General features: G+C 35.7%; 1 protein-coding gene across 2 annotated transcripts in view; it reads left to right on the forward strand.

Moving 5' to 3' along the window:
* Positions 1-17,817, forward strand: part of FMN2 (formin 2) — a 158,677-nt gene that overhangs the window by 63,736 nt on the left and 77,124 nt on the right. For both annotated transcript variants that reach the window (XM_057414483.1, XM_057414484.1), the window contains one exon: positions 6,178-6,265. In XM_057414483.1, coding sequence (XP_057270466.1) covers positions 6,178-6,265 — 88 coding nt within the window. The remainder of the gene's footprint in view (positions 1-6,177; positions 6,266-17,817) is intronic.

Raw genomic sequence — 17,817 nt, forward strand, 5'->3', positions numbered from 1 at the left:
TGCCACTCTGGGCCATGTGCAATGCTTGCTGTACTTGACAGCACCAAATAGATGCGTCTTAGTTACAGCCATCTTTCCAGGGAGGTTTGCAAGCTTGCATTTCCAGTAGGTCTACACCTTGCATATACTTCTCCATCTCTCCATGGTGCTTCTGACACTCAGTGTAACAGCTCAGAGCATTGGATATTGTAGAACTGGATGACACCAAGAAAAGAAGAAAGGAAAAAATATGGAGATAGCAACACATATTTCTTCTCCCATCTCTCTGTCCACATTGATTTTGCTAAGGAGACAAGAATCATAGAATCAGCTAGGTTGGAAAAGACATTTAAGGTCATCAAGTCCAACCATCTCCAGGACTGCCAAGACCACAACTATACCATATCACTGAGGGCCTCCCCTGCATGTTTTTTGAACACTTCCAGGGATGGTGTTTCCACTGCTTTGCTGGGAAGCCTGTTCCAGTACCCGATTACCTTCTCTCTGAATAAATTTTTCCTAATATCCAGTCTAAAACTCCCCGGCACAGCTTGAGGCCATTACTTTTTCGTACAGGAGGTTTTAAATCTGATCAGGAAAACTCAGTGCTTTTAGAATTAGATGTGCATATGGATTGAATTTGTTTCACCTAGAAATTAGGGTTTAGTACAGTGGTCATGTTGATTTAGTAAAAAATCACTGTCTGACTTATGTGTGAACACATTTGTATTACTGTCAGATCCTGAATTACGAGTTAAATAGACTTTTACTGTCAGCATGAAAATCAAGGTTTTTAGATTAAGTTATTTCTTTATTTGTGGAAAAGTATTGATTTTGCAGATTTTTCCTTATGGCTAGATTCTGTTATGTAGTACTGACTTCAGTACAAATGGCAAAACCAAAAAGAGTTCTTATATTTATTTGGAGTAGGTACTACTCCAATGCAAAGCAATGTCATACTTTTGACTCTAACCATATGTCCCCCTTAAAAAAATAGGAACATTGAAACTTTTACAGAATGGGGGTTTTATTGTTGATATCTCCTACTAGATATCGTAGTGGGTTTGCACCTTTCTTTGAGATGTTTTTGGTTTTGTTTTTCTTTACCCTTTCATACCCTCCCAACTTTTTCCATGTCTGTCTCCCTGATTTGATGTGCTAATTTTGTATGAATAACTACAACTGTTAATTTCAAATGTGTTTGGGCATGAAATGCATTTTGCAACAGTTTGCAAAAAATATGTCTAATTGCATGCCTGATTTGGATCCATAGCAGTAAGACTGCTCATAGCAGTTGGGTTTATCACCTGTGAAAACCACCTGCTGAGTGCAATGCAAACCATGCATGAAAATTCTGGCTTTTATACAGAGTTTCTAAGGAAATTTTAGGTTTTGAGGGTTCCTGTTTTGAGAGTTGTATGGAAACTGAACTTTAGGTACCCTGATCCTTTAGCTGATGAAAGATGGAGTAACTGTAGTTGTAGTACATAATAATGACCTAAATTCTCCAAGAGGAGCTTTAGATATGGAAAAATAAAATCCTTGTGACCTATTTTTAAACTGAAGAATTTAAATTTTGGTTTTCATCTCCATCTCCAGTCCTTAAAGTTAGAATATTGTTATTTTTTTTTATTAAGAGACCTTTTACCATTGTTTGGCCTCTTCTTGAAGAACACAATACTTATTTAACTTAGTACTGTATATCTGAATGTAAGCAATCAAAGAATTTTTTTAATGTAACATCATAATTGAGGAATATTAACTGGGGTAGCAGTCTTTTAGTAGAAGATTAGTTCTATAGTAATAGTTCTATGATACTCATTTCAAACACTACCATTTTAGTGATAAAAATATCATAAAAGGACATGAACTGTTTATCATCTGTACCATTAAAAGCTTTATTTACAAAAACACAGTAAAGTAATAATATGAATGAAAAGTAAATATTATGTATAATCTTTACACTCAAGCATAAAGTTACAGCATCCACAAACTGGCAGATGCGGCTGCTTGACTGCATTAATTTGTGTAACATGTCAACATCTTGCATCTGGAAGCTTGTGACAAAGAATTTTGAAACCGTGGGTGTATCCATAGAGATTATGAGAATCTTCAGTGGGGAAAGTAACCAGTTACTTTGCAGAACGGGTTCTAGGTTTGATTAGGTTAGAAGAGAGGAGGTGCTCAAAATTATGCTTTATGATTGACGTTCTGTGGTGAAAGTTGAGTTCGGTTAAATCATAATGTTCTTTCAACACAAATATGCTGTTTGACAGCCAGGACTGGGTGTTGGTTGTGGGGGCTTGGTTTTCCTTTTCTAAGTATTAAGTAGAAGTGTTTGATCTTCTGTTGTACCGAAATGACCTCACTACTTGAAGCAGTCCCTGTTTCAACTCCCACAATTGCCATTATGAGCCAGAAGTAATTTTTGATTTTACCTTTAACCACCTCCCCTCTCATTTAGTTAATGCAAAATTCCATGCATTAACTAAATATTATTCTGGGGAAAGGGAATCTTCATATTTTTGCTTCGGGGTTCCCATCAAACATGTGTTTTGCATTACCTTTCACTAAATATCTCTTCAACTGTTTTTGCTTGTGTTAAAAAATCGGGAACAAATTTGGCATGTAGTTTGTTTACTGCTTAACAATGAAGACCACTAAACAATTAGAAAGTTTGTCCTAGACTTCAGGCTGCAGATAATATCTCTAGTTTCCTTTTGATTTATTTTTTTTTAATTTATTTAAAGCAGAGTTCCAGAACCCAAACTAAAAAAGAGCTGTCTATTGTGTCTGGGGCTTTAGATCTTGTAGAGATTGGATTTATCTAACTTTTGTTTTTCCGCTTTTAAATGGCGTCACTCGTCTGTAGCCTGTAGGCTCAGACTATGCAGCTGATTTACTGTTTTATTTTGAAATGTGGGAATTACGTTAGGCATTTATGTTAATAATCATATTTTCTGAATTAGGATTGTATTGTTACAGCCATTCTATTGGAGGAAACTATAGTGTTCATGCAGTTGACTGAAATGGGAATGAAATGCATAATAGAGATTATTATAAAACTTGACATAAAACCTAGATTTAAGTAAAGCCAGACAAAATCGGTAGCTGCTACATAAAAACAGTCTGTTGCTGTTCTGCACCCATTCATCTGACAGCCATGTTCTTCCATACATTTTTGATGGTATGGTTTGAAATTTTAACAGCAAAGAGATGTTATTTTTCACAGGGCAGTGCATTTTTTTATGGATTTGTTTGTTTATGTTTTGGTTTTTGTTTGTTTTTCCTCCTCCCCTCTAATCACTTCCAAAATATTGCCATTAGTAAATGATAATTCTCCTGTCCATCAACTCACTTTCAGAAAAAGCAGCTTCTTTTTCTTGCTTTTAGGCCACATTCCTTTTAGAGCATAGGACAGGGATATATTAGGCCACTAAACCTGGCTTATAGATTATAGACCTGATCTTGGTAGCTCTCTGAGCTTTATTGCTGATGGGCAGTAGAAATAACAATTTCACAGTCTGGAAAATATGGAAGTATATGGGTGCTGACGCAATTAGAAATGGGGAGAGTACCTAGAACAGACTCCAGCTTGTTCTTGCTCTTCAGGCACTTAAGGGGGAACAATTTAGTTCTTTTGGAAAGGTTAAGTTGTGGACCCTTCCTTGTTCCTAGATACATTCACACCTGAATGCAGTTGTAGCACTGTTTTGGGGAAGACCACTTAACAAAGCTACCTTATCCTATGTTTTCTTCTTTTGTTATGGCCAGTATAGTAGCCTGCATCAGTTAGTAGCCTGCATCCGTTCCACTTCTTTGTATTTGCAGAGTAATGGGTGACAATAAATATGCAAGCTTACTCCGGATGAGCTCTTGCCACTTTGTGCAACTATTGTTTTTTCTTGTAGGACTTTTGAATGTTTTTTGTTTTGTTTTGTTTTATGGCCAATGTTGGGATATTGGGATAGTTTTCTTGTTAAAAAAAAAAAAAAGGCCACAAAGGACTCCCTCTATATATTGATGACAACAGCAAGCTTAAGTTATTCTATTATTGTGAAATGTTTCACACTTGAACAAAAGCAATAATGGTTGGGACTGGAATCGACAGTTTCCCCAACATTTTCCATACTGAATTCAGTCTTGTCAGTGTTGAAGCAAACAGCTTTAAGGAGAAGTTTTTGAACTTCTGAAGAGTTTTTTGAAGAGTTTACATTCTTTTTTAAATTTTCTACCTACTTTTTTTTTTAAGAATTTTTTTTATAGAATACAAGATATTTGTTTGGTGGTTACTAGAAATGTATATTGCACCATAATTGTTAGAAAGATCTGATCCATGTGTTGCTACCCAAGATCTATTTTACAAACCCTTTGTAGCTGCAAAGAAGTAAACAGAAAATAGCTTCTTTTTACAACACAAAAATCTACCTCGGGTTTATATCAGTTCCAGGTTTATGTGAACTTAATGTTCTATTTAAAAAACATTTAGAGTTATGATAGCCTATTAGAAAGATAGTGCAGGATACCCTAATTATATTTTCTGAATTAGGTTAGTTCTTCCATTGAATTCAGAAAATATGACTATCAAATGCTATTTCAGTCTACTTGACTTCAATTTGAAATTCTTCATAATGCATTACATGGATTAGACAATTGCATGGGTTTGGGTTTTTTTGCTAATTTTTGGCAGATAATGTCAATGGCTGTGCCCTGAATGTAGGTCTTTAACTTGGGAACAATAGTTACGACATACTTGGTTTCTAATGTTAAAATTTTCAATTCATGAGCAGAATGCTGTGTTTTCATCTTACTGTAACTAGGCATTTACAAGGAAAGAAGGATGAAATACCTTCATAATCAATGGTGCTAAAGGTTTAATGGGGGGAGAAGAATATCAATAAAACAGTTGACCAGCCAACCACAGTCCCAGTGGTGGAGTTCTGTGTCAGACTTTCACTATTTCTCTTCAGCTATTGCTCAAACGTCAGTGTGCTAAACCTGTGTCCGAAACCAGAAATAAATCAAAAGTTGGCCTCAGGGCAAACATCTTGTGGGTACTTTTTAGGTTTGTTTTTTTTTTTTTAAGATGTGACTTGTCATATTCTTTACTCTGGCTAAATTAATTCTGCTTTTTCTAGTCTCATTTCTACTAATTAATTTCTAAATCATTTTGCCAGGGGGGCTGTAGATAATACTGCACATTGGTGCTAAGATGTGACCTGTGTAACTTCCTAACTCCAATGTGAAAAGAACCTGAACTTAGTTCTAATTATCTGGATTTTCTTCTTTCCTCTAAACAACTCACAAAGGTTTTATTCAGTGTGTATTGTATAATATGAAATTCAGCAACATGAGTAGATTAAATATTAGCTTCTTCCATCTACATAATTGCTGTAGCCCTGCATTGAAAAGGACTTCATGTAGAATCATGTTTTGCAGATAAGGGTCTTTGCCTGGCATTACTTGCTTCTCATACCAACTATACAAAGTTTACAAGTTTAATTCAAACAGCTTAGAGACTTGTGGAAGACAGTCTGAACTACTTGTTGCTTTTATGCCTGCAAAAGAAATATGTACAAAAATTCACTTCAGTGGCTAAATTTACCCCCCTACAGCAAAATGTTTTCATGGCTTGATTTTTATTTTTTTGTTTATTTTAAAAGCAAAAAAGCTTTGAGACCTTTTATATTCCTTAAAAAATGATCAAAGAACACCCCAATATGTACGTGGTTATTTTGCTTTTTAAACAAAATTCATCTTGGCGCCTACTACGTCAGACATTCAAATAAAATATGAATTCTCACAGTTTTAGCTTACATCGAGATGGAAATCATTGTGTGGTTTTGGAAACCAAAGCAATTCCAAGATAGACACAGTTGGAATTTTTTTTATGTGACAGCCTGTTTCATACACTTTGTAACATCAGTGTGAAGTTGAAACTGTGCATCTTACTGAAGAAGGAAGTCTACAGGAACTTTTACAGTGACTCTTTTTAGGATTAAGATTCAACTAGGTGACATAGTTACACTTGCAATGAACTTATGCAGCTGAAGCACACTTAAAAAATAATAAAAATACTAATTTTTAGATGTGTATATAAACTACAAGATACTATTTCTTGAATTTGTCATTAGTAACGTGAAATATCTTCTGCATTTTCCTTCAGATTAATACTAATAGTTGGGTTTCTTTTGGCAGGTTGTCAAGTTGTTAAGTAACAAAAGATCTCAAGCTGTTGGAATATTAATGTCTAGCCTTCATTTAGACATGAGGGACATTCAGCATGGTAAGTCAAAAAACTATTGTTGATTCTAGCTGAGATCTCAACATTAACGATTTGGAAATGCTAGTTATTTCTATCTTTTGGCATGTAAAAATCAGTAAGACAGTTCTTTTACACTCTTATTTTTCTGAAAATAGCTTGTTATGGCAACTTTTTCCCCATTCTAGTAACATATCTGCCTTGTCCTGTATAGAAAATAAAACTATTTGCAGAATTGCCATTTACAGTTTTTGGCGTCAATTACCTAGGTGATATGAATTAGAAACACCACAATCCAAGTGTGTATGAGGAAGCATGATATGTTGTTTATTTTAATTCAGATAGCCTCAGAAAATATCCAGAAAAAATAATTATAACATTTAATTGATTTGTTATTTAAAATAGCACATACATTTGGGTTAGCACAAACTGCGCACTTCTTTCATCATGAACAGTAATTTCTATAAAGGCAGATTTTTGGGGTGCGTGTAATTCTTTTCACATTTATGCTAAGAGACAGTAGTGCAAAAAGGTGAAAAGTGGAATTGCATTTATGTTCAGAGCATCCCTTATGTTTCCCAAAGGCTTTGGATAGATTTGAAGCAGATTGAATTATCCTGTGAAGTGCCAGCCTATCTGTTAAATAAATGTGGTTTCAAGTATAACACAGACTTCATAAATCACAAAAACATCTTGTGAACTTTCTAGGTTACATATTTACAGTCATGCATTCAGTTTACTATGATCTGCTTATTTTGTGAAATTATTCATAAATAGAACAAATTTCAGAGCACTCTGTCAACTAGTGAGTGGCTCTTAATCACAGTTTTAAGTTTTTATTAAACTGTTTTGATGGTTACTAGACTTCCTCAAGCTGAAGCACTGAAGATGGTAGTCATAGAGCAAGGCGCCAGTACTGGCGCCAAGAAGTACTTGGTATTTCCAAAGCTGGCAGATGTAGTTCAGTTAAGTCATAGAGCAAAATCTGAAAACAATGATATGGTCCTTTCCTTCAGTCAAATATTCAGCTTGGTTTCAGTTAATAATGAGAACCTTATGAACAAAGGAGTCCGCCTAACATCTGTGTCTGTGGTAAAGCCAACACAAGTTCATTGAAAATTTGCTTGCTTAACATGCAACACTAACAATAACATGGCATGAATGTCAGTAGTTGAAGGGGTCAAACAATATTATGCTTAACCTTTATCCTATTACATTATTAAGCACACATGATCATCTAAAAGCTGTGTACAGATTTTGTATATTCCTCTTTCAATAGCTGTTTTCTAAAACCAAAATTCTTTGCAAAGGAGAATTTAGTACTGCTCTTATTACCTTGCTATGCAGAAGTGATTGAACAAATACGAGAGAGCTATTGTGTGGTGGGGGAATTTGTGGAAATGGTTGGAAGATCCTAGTGTAAAAAAAAAAAAAGCACAGAGGAAAAACAGGAGCAGAAAATAAATTTGCATTGTGGAGGCAAGGAAAATAAAAGATCTCACTAAGGAGTATTTATGGCATCAGTAATTCCATGCAAAATTCTCTGATCTAACCAGAGACCGTGGAGAAAATATAAAACCACAAGCCCAAGTATTTAGCTTCACCTTTATGTATGCCCTATGTTTGCTTCACTGTAGAAAGAAAGGGTTTTACATATTTCTGAGTTTTATAGCTGATTTATCTGCTGCAATTTGAACATACTAATGAGAAGGTACTATGAAAATTAAAATAATGTTAAAGAGTGCCTATATTAACAAAGTAGGCAGTTGATATATTTGCATCTTTATACATTAAGATTTAAGACTTATAAGAGTAACTACAGAAAAAGTCATCAGCATTGTTTGTTTTCTCGCCCAGGGTTTTAGTGGTGGTCTTGAGTTTTTACCATGTTTAAAGTACAGTGATATGTATGTTTACTTGTATCTCATTCAGTACAACACATGCAGTGCTTCTTCATTAATTCGAAAGGCAGCTCTTTTGCCCCCCACTGACAATTTGTGGTACTCAGCAACTTTATAGGCTTTCTTGTAAATAATCCCTATATTGTATAGAAAGCATATCTGTGGGATGCAGTATTCATGCAATTGCATGCACGTTGATGCATGCGGAAGAATTGTAATTATTTTTTTTTCTTATGTCTTTTTTTCTATTGGCCATAGCAAAGCACCCAGAAAGAGGTACTTTCAATGCAGTGTGGTATTTGGTTAATTTATTGGCTTACATTCTCTTGTGTTTTATTTTTCTAATGGTTTAGACAAATTTCAAAGTGCTACAGGAACAGAAGGGAAAATAATTGTGCTGGGTATTAATTCACCTAGTAAATTTAGGATTTCAAGTTTTAATTCATATGGTGTTTAACTAAGAGCTTAAAATAACTTGAAACCTGGGTAAATGTATTTAATACCTTGTAACCTTTTGGGGGGAGGGACGGGACGGGAGAGGCTTGTTTGTTTTTTTGTGGGGTACCTTTTTGTTTGCTTTTTAAGCTATAAACCAGTGGTGCAATACTGTCTGCAAGAAGCAATCCTTGATGAAAGTTTGTTTTGGAAGCTCTAAAATTTGAGTCATTAATGATTTTTTTTTTTTTGGACCAATCTTGAACACTTGGCTACTTTTTCATGCATGTGTGATCATATGGCATTTAGTGGGAGATCTCAGAATATTGTAATATAAGCTAAATAGGGTTTTTTTGATAGATTTTTTCCTTGTTAAATGTGTGTTTGTAGAATTGCATTTGTCTGCTCCCAACTTTGAAATAGATTTAGTAAGACAAACTCCCAAACCCTGGCTACTTTTAAAATACTTTTACAGTTTGGAAGGAGTAGTTGCAATGATCTCCAGTATGTACTGAATTCTAGTATGGTTTTCTAGTAGTGCTTTAAAGGTTGATCTGTGCTGTTATGTTTGAGTGTTTTTAGTAGATTCTAACTGCTAACAGAACTCCCAGCTATTTTATGCAGTCTAGGATAGAACTGTCAGGAATGTTGATCTCTTTAGTCGCAGTGCCATTTCTTTACATTACTAGTACAAAAATGAGTTCATTTCTCATGGTTTCTCTGGTTTCACACAAGATTTTACTGACGCCTATTTTTTTACAATCATCTATCAACTATGCAAAGCACTTTATCCAGGCGTTTAGCTTGGTTTTTTTATTTTTCTATACCACAAATATCCTTTATCCTGTATAATGTTCCCACTAGAAATATAGCTGTATTTGGCTGCATGATAGAGCCAAGGCTTTAGAAATGCCTAACCAGTACTTCTTACATATTTTTTCTTTATAGCTCAGATTTTCTTCCTAAAGACAAGACTTTAGCTTTAACATTAGACTTCTGTTTTTTTTTCCTTAAGGTTTCAGAGATGCAATGTGTGCTTAAATTAGAGATCCAACAAGATTCCAGTTAACTGTATACAATAATCTATAATGAACACCCTACACATTAATGTATAATTGCATGTTAGGCCTGTGTGTGCGTTTAGGGACTATGTCTGTTAAATGAGATATCTCTAATAAAATTGTCTGTCATCACATGAAATGTAACAACTGTTTGAAATTGTAACTGTTGCAGAGAAAGTGGTTGTCAGTGCCTTCCCTAATCCCCTTTCTTATAAAGATACAGTGTATCCTTTTCTGTGTTTAAGCTTTTATGGCTGTTTACAAGTGCAGCAAGAATAGCAAAAAATTCTTGTGTTTAAAAACAGAAGGAAAAAAATTGAACTGAAGATGTCATCTAGAAGAAAAGCAAATTTTATATTTCATGAAGATAAATATTACATTTAAAACAAAGTCAGATTTATATCTAGCATTTATTTCCAAAATTGAAATGAGTATTTTTTGTTGTTGTTGTTGGTTTGTGTTGTTTTGTTGTTTTTTTTTCACCAAAATCTTCTTAGTCTGAGTGTGCCTTGCGAATGTTGAAAGTGGAAGTCTGGCAAAAACAGTACATGCAATTCTCTGTCTTTTTAAGTTGACTAATCTTTTCCAACTCAGTAACTTTCTCTTAATGTGGTTTATCATTTCAGGCACTATGTTACCCCTAGTGTGGCTGCAGTACTCTGAATATATTTCTGTGAGGTTTTGTATAGCCTCTTGTGGTTGCCCTGGCTCCATCAGAAGTAGCTGGGAGATTTCTGCCTCAGAATTTTGGGCCACCTTTCTTATATCACTTTACACCACTATCCCCTACCCCCCTGCCCTGGGGAACACTGGTAATCTACAAATAAGATCAAGGCCCTTTTTATTACAGCCCTCAATTTGTTGCTGGTCAGTAATATTGGGAAAGGAGGCTGTATGAAAGAATGTAGTAAGAAAAATAGCTATGGAAAGGGCAGGCAAATTTAACTGACAGCTGGTAAAGCCCAACCTTTTAATCTGGATTTGAGATTATTTTACTGAAAGTTGTATTTGCAGCAGAGCTTGCTCTGCTAACAGAAGCATAACTTCGAACAACAGACACATCGCTGCCCTGAATTCAAGACAGATGTGCAGGAAGTGAATGCACTCTAAATGTTAGTGGGCAAAATAAATGTTTATTTGTTAATATTTGGCTATTGGTGACAAAGGAACATGAGAAGATCTTTGGTTTCTTACTTGACTGCATACACTGACACATAGAAATGATGAGCTAGAGAAACTCTCAAAGGTTTAAATGAATTATTTCACTGGAGCATAAAATTTCTCTTACGCTGCATTATTTAAATGTTCTGTACTGGAATTCTTGACGCATTGAAGTATCACGTAGCCTTAGTGCTCATAGGTCCAAGAGATACTCTAAATGGAAAGCAATCAGGAAAGAATGACTCAACATCTGGAAAATAAGACTTGTGATTAGTTTATGTTATGGGAGGTCCAGAGGTGATCTGAGCATTATTTATTCTAATAACAATATATGTGCATAAGCATAATTGTTTGAAACATACAATACTGAAATATTTGTCAAGAACGGATATTTTCCCAAAAGACATTTTGCTCTTTAAACAAGGTATGAGGACAAACCATTACACAATATGTTCGAGTTCTTTGGACATTTTTTATACTGGAAGGTAAACCAGCTGCCCAAAAATATTATTTGTTTGTTTTGAATGCACAAAGATACAGAACAGTTTTTCTGTCAGGTGGCAAGCCTTTATTTCTTTGTTAAAGGCATGATCCCTAAAGCAACTGTAGTCAGTGCCAGTTAATTACAAAGCTTGAAACTTTTTCTGTTAGTTCTGGCTTATTAATTGAGAACTGAAATTTTCTAAACTTTTTTGTTTACCTTTGCTCAAATATTGTACATTCTGACACCTAAGAATTTAAAAGATTGTCACTTACTCTTGCCCTCTTACAGCCTTTCCAAATGTGTTTGTATTCTTCTGAAACACCAAGGAAGGATTACTTTGTTCAGCATTTTTCTGTCCTGTGAACTACTGCTTCCTCAGAACTTCACACCATAATCCTCAGTCTTATTCCTTTATTTCTTCTTAGCTTTATGCTACCATATTCATTACATTATGCCTGCTGTTAGATTTCAAGCTCACACAGTTTGTTTATAATTATTTCACAAGCTCCTATTGTGAAATTATTGGTAAGGAAAACAATGGAATACACAAAATGGCTTTTATAAAAGACAGACTAGAGTTAAATTAGAGTGCAACACATATGTCTTGCTGCAAATGTTTCTATTGCTTTGATGCTATTAGTATGTGTACAGTATTCTGCGCTGAGCAGCCCAAAGCAAAACTGAAGCCCTCATCCGGCCAGATGAGGAGCCCTCACTCCTGCCAGAGACAGCTAGTGAGGAAGTACATTGAAGGTTTTTGGAGACAGCCTGGGTTTCTAATGGATGTGCCATAAACCCCAAAGCTCTGGGTAAAGGCCCTGAAAGCCAGTCTGGAATATTGGGAGCATGCCTTGAGTCCTCTTTCTAGCCTCTGAGTTTTTTTCTGAAGCTCAGTTCAGTGACCAGAGGCCAATCAAGCAATAACAGCAGTTGTCAAGGAAAAAATATAACCTTGGTTATCATTTTCCTTTAACTATGCATGCAATGCATCAAGATAGTGAGAGACAGCAACATATCTTCTAGAAAGGAACTGGATGCTCTATGTGCTACATGCTTTTAGAATTAAAAATAAATCTATAGAATTAAAACAATTTTCTATAATGTAAAATACATTTTAAAGATTTTTTTATTTTAATGAGGAAAATCAAATTGAGGGGTATCTTTTGGTTTTTTTTCCCAATATTTGAATCAGCAGAGACTAATTACTACCACATTGGATAGCTTAGATAATTAAAGATTTTTGTTCTTAAGAACATATGAATGTAATTTAATTGAGAAGTTTGTAAGAAACTAATGCATTGTTTTTCTGTAGTTTCAGTTGAAACAGTTTGTTGTTGGGTTTGTGTTTTTTTTTAATTTGTTTTGTTTTTTTTTTGTTCTTCTTAGAAGATTAACTTCAAAATGTTGAGGGAGAAGTTTCAGGAAAGTTCCGTTCTCCCAAAAGAAGAAAAAAAAATGCAGTACTGTTATTTCTTACTCGTGTTCCACATAGTCACGTCTAAGAGGGGTGATCAAAAAATCCTAAGTATAAAAGCAACAAAATATATGCCATTAGCAGCAGTACCATGCAAAAACTGGGGGGAAGAAGGAAGAGGGGAAAAAGAGCACTTGGTCTCCTTTCCATAGCAGAAATATTTTCCAGTGGTCATAGTTTTATACATTGCTGAACTACAAAGAGATTTTAGCATATGCAAATGAAGAAAAGCTTGTTAGTTGACTAAGACCTTCCAATAACAGAGTCACACATTTTTTCATTAAGTTAAAAGGTTTAGAAGAAAAGGATATTTGCCATACCATAACAACCTGTGATTTGTTCATATTTGTTTTATTTGAACACATTTTATGCACAAAAAAAAATTAATTAACAGCACTTACATGTCTATAGCTGTTAAAATCTAATTTAAATACAAGGTAGTTGAATATTTAGTACAAACTTGCACAGTATATTCCTTTTTTTCTTTTTTTTTTTCTTTCACATTCAGTGTATCTATTTTTACCGAGGTTTTTCTTATCATCCCTCTTTTAAGGAAGCAATTAAAATTACATGCTGTATTTGATCAAATGGAGATCTATCTAGCTTAGTATCCAATCTCCTGTGTGGATAACCAGAAGAAAAAGAAAACATAATAATAATAATAATAAACAAAAAGAGCTGCACTGACTGATCATTGTATAGCTTTTATAGATTTCTGTTTCATTTCATCTTTTGCAGTAGTTGTCTTTCTCCAAATTGAGAAGTTTGTTTGGAATGACTTTCATGCAAGTCTGTTCTTTTTATTTATTTTTTTTTGTTGTTGTTGTTTTTGTTTTCCTTTATACCACCTACGATCCATAGTTCGGTGTCTTTCTTCTCTTTGCAAGTGAGGTGACCAGCCTTGTACAGTTTTCAAGATTTATATGCACCATATGCCTGTGCCATGGTATTGCGTCATCATCTATTTTAGGCTCAATTTTTTTCTGTTTTTTTTACTACCATTCTGTTTGCCTTTAACTGTTGCTAATTATTGATCTTATGTTTTCACAGAACTATGAAAACAATCTGAGTGTCTGTTTTGGAGCAGTAGTTGCTAATTTTGTATCTGTCAAAGTGTTTTTACAGTTTGGTTCCTTTGCCTTTCCCCCTTCCCTCCTCCCCTCCACCTACTTTGCATGTATTGACAGTGAATATCTAAAAGAACCTTTCGCAACTGTTTCTGGTCAGCTTTAAAGAGGCTAGCTTTTATTATCTGTCGACATTGCCACCTCATGTTCTTTAAACAGCATAGGAACCTGCAAACACCCTAGTAAGGCTTCACTGCTACAGCTCTGTACTTTGAAAACTGACCATTCATTTTTGTAATTGATATCGTGGAGGGGGTGGGGGTTTTGTTGTTTGTTTTTTTTTTTGTTGGTGTTTGTTTGTTTGTTTGTTTGTTTTTCTGAGGAGTTTTTATTTTCACTCAGAATAGACCTTTCCTCTTATCCTTTGACAGCATGATTTTCTTCTGAAGCCTTAGGTAAGGATTGTGAGGAGTCTTTTTGCAAATCCAGTATCACTCTGATCATTCTTACCTGTGCCTTTGTTGTCTCCATTAAAGCAGTAACATTTGAGTTTTTGATCATGAGTGTCTACTATAAAATGACATGGTACGTTGCTTTCTGATTACATTAGTTTATTTGTATGTACTTTAAAAAAGCTGTTCTTACATATAAAACAGATGCTTTCCAGGCACAGAGGCCAGACAAACTGGTTTGTAGTTTCCAGCATCATCTCGGGAATCCTCTTGCAATTTGTATTCACCTGTTCTGAAACTTGTTCGAGTTTGAGACAGTGTCCAAACCTTTATTGCTTGAGAGATGCAGAACTTGTCTGAGAACCTGTTTGACCTTTTCTGTGGTTGTGAATCCTAACACAAATACTTCGTTTAACCTTTTCCGATTCTCTTTCTTTTGTGCTTGTTTTACAGTCAGATTATCTGAAAGCCCAACTGTTTCCTGTCAGGGTTCATACAGCTGATGTGTTTGAAAGCAGTTTTATTACTGGCTTTATGCATTTGGCAAGTTGGGTTTAGACCTTTTGGTGGTTCTCCAGTTTACATTGAACTAATGAGACTTTGCTTTTCTATTTTCTTTGGCTGATTAGCACTTTTTGAAGAGTATCCTTCATTTACAGATGTCCCCCATGCTCTCATGTTTAATCATATATGTGAGGTTTGAGGAGTAGGAATACTGGGGAAGTGAAAAGCCTAAAGGGAAAAGGGTGCTTTGAATTTTTCAGTTGACAATTTTTTATTTTTCCTCTGAACCTGTAATGGAAGCTTCCTTCTGACCTCTAAGCTTTTTTACCCATTTAACTGGCTTCTCATTTGCATTCTTTCTTGTAAAGTCTAATTTTATGGTGTTACTTTTAAAAATCTTTCCCTTGTCCTATAGTCATTTAAGAGTGTTATGGTGTCTCTTAACTGTTTTGTACATTATTCAGAAGTAAATCTACCGTTGCTTCTCCTCTTTTGCTATTTCTTCCCAGTTGCTTTGAGCAATAATTACGATACCCTGAAATTTAGATTCTGCATGATGTCTCAAAAATATACTTAACAGATTAAACTTTTTGTTATGTTTTCTATGTTGCATATTATCTGACAGCTTTTACCATTTACAGGTCATGTTTAACGTGCTTGTTGAGTGGTCTGTTCCAGGGCACTAACTGCTGTGTTTCTACTCGGGCATGAACTTCCCCTGTAATGAATGTGGTAGATTTGTACAGACTCGTGCTTCCCTGGGTGTTCATTGCCACCCTTCTGCAGTAACGCATTATGGCACCATAAAGAACCTTATATTATTAGTGTCACACTGATTATCTTCCTTCTGTTATGCTTAGAACAGCTATTAAATCTTTCGGTAAATATAAATTTGCCCATTGCCAGTGTTAGATGCCTGGAAAATATATAGGGTTACACCATACACACAGTATGGACTTCGTGTATTGAGCTCTGTTTATCCGTGTCATTTTTCTGACTCGTCTCGCTTGGTTTACGCCCGGACTTCCTTCCTCTCCGCCACACCGCTTCCCCCTCCAGCCCGGCCAGGTGATGTGCCGCGCCGCCCCTGCCACCCTCCTCCGCGCCAGGTGGGCCTCCCTTCTTGTCCTGCGCTGCCGGGCTCACTGCCCCAGGCGGCCCCGCGGCCGGGCCCGGCTCCCCTCTTCCAGCAGCAGGTGGCAACAGCGGCCCACGCTGCCGCCGCCGGCGGGAAGTTCCGCGGTCCGTCGCCGGGAGACGCTGGCCCGGGGTTATGAGCTACCTAGGTTTATCCTACCTTTAACCGTTCTTCCTCTAGTTTTGTCGTGATCCCTAAGCAAAGAAAGATCAAGGTTATTGCCCTTGTTCTGCTGTTCCACAGGAGACCTCCCCAAGCAATATGTGCTAGGCTCTGCTTCAGTAATTACTTTAGCTACCTGGACACAAAACAGAGCTCAAAGGTATTGAACTGAAGCATTACAGAGTGCCTCTTGTAATCTTAAACTTCTCAGTAGGCTGAATCCAGTCATGATGCTGAAATAAATACACATCAGTGATTCCAAATAATAGTTGGTTTTTGTTGTTATTGTTTTTTTTTTTTTGGGGGGGGGGGGGTTTTCCGGTGGCCCCCTTTTTTTTTTTTGGGGGGGGGGTGTTGTTTGTTTTTTTTTCTTAGAATGTATATGTTCTGTTTTTTCATGTATCTAGGCATTTGATTTTGTTGCAATCCCAGCCCTTATTTCCTTGAGTTATTAATACCAGCTTTTGAGAAGCACTTTGGAGCATGAAAAGAGATGGAACTTAAACCATAAACACGCATCCTTCTGCCCTCAGTTATCACAGTATTGTGATTTGAATTGTAAAGCTGTGTCATCTGTCATCTATCTAGCCAAAAAATCTTGCGTTATTTTCATAATCCCACCACACTTAGAACATGGACTAAATATCACAAGATCATTACATCATTTTCTTAGCATCTGTAGCTCTTTAATACTATAACTTCAGAATATTTGATGAAAGGCTTAATGTGCATTAGTATGATACAATCCCTAATGCTTATCCACATATCAGACTGGGCAGACATATAGAATACCAGGCTACATCCAGTGTGTTCTCTGCTGTGCCAAATATAAAATTGTAATTTGGTTGGGAGAATAAATTGAGGGTATGTCATTTTAATTCAGTGAAATACAACCATCTGATAGACGAAAAAAGGGACATTTGATTTTGAAATGAAACTTCTCAAATATTTTGTATCTGTAATTCTTGAGTGAGAAAAATCTGTATTTTGACTTGTGACTGTAAGAGTTGACTGTACTGCAGTTACAGATAAATGGCAACTTTGCCTGATTTCTGAATCCCTTAAGTTTCCATGTAGTATTTTCTAACTAGCTGTAGTACTGTAGGTACTGATGATACAATACACAATTCACTAGCTTGAACCATTAAGCAGGGAAAGCTTGTTTCTGAATGATTCTGAATGTCTTCATGGGTAAAAGAACTTGCAGTACTTTCTGTTGTAAATCATCAAAAAGTAGCTACATTCTGTGCAGTCTATGTAAAATTATACTTGGCTTGTGGATGTTAGAGAAGACTAAGTAGAGAACTTTGGAGGGACTTCACAAAAGGCAAAGACACAGCTCAACTCTGTATTTTAAAAAGAGCATTCTAAGTGCTTCATCTGGCTGCTAAGGCAAGTCAGTAATATTGCCTGCTAATTTCTGCCTCAAGCTATTAGTCTGTATAAATACGAACATTTTAGCAGTATAAATGATCCTAAGTTTTAGCTGAAATTCTGACCCTTCAACCTTTGCTTTCTTTGAAGTCGCCGACCATTTTCTTATGGACTTTGGTGAGTCTAGGATTTCGTACTAATACTTTAAGTGATGGAGAAGTCAATATATCCCATGAAACATTGTTCAAAAGATTAATATCCCTCCTTTTAGAACTTAAAGTGATCTTTCCATAGTGAGTTTGTCAGATTAATTTATAGACATCCTTCATTCTTTTCTGCTTTTGGTCTGTGAAATTATGGAGC

This window comes from Pezoporus wallicus, unplaced genomic scaffold (genome assembly GCF_028554395.1).
Source record: "Pezoporus wallicus isolate ANWC-B61680 ecotype Strahan unplaced genomic scaffold, APGP_CSIRO_Pwel_v1 contig_8042, whole genome shotgun sequence".
Classification (NCBI taxonomy): Eukaryota; Metazoa; Chordata; class Aves; order Psittaciformes; family Psittacidae; genus Pezoporus; species Pezoporus wallicus.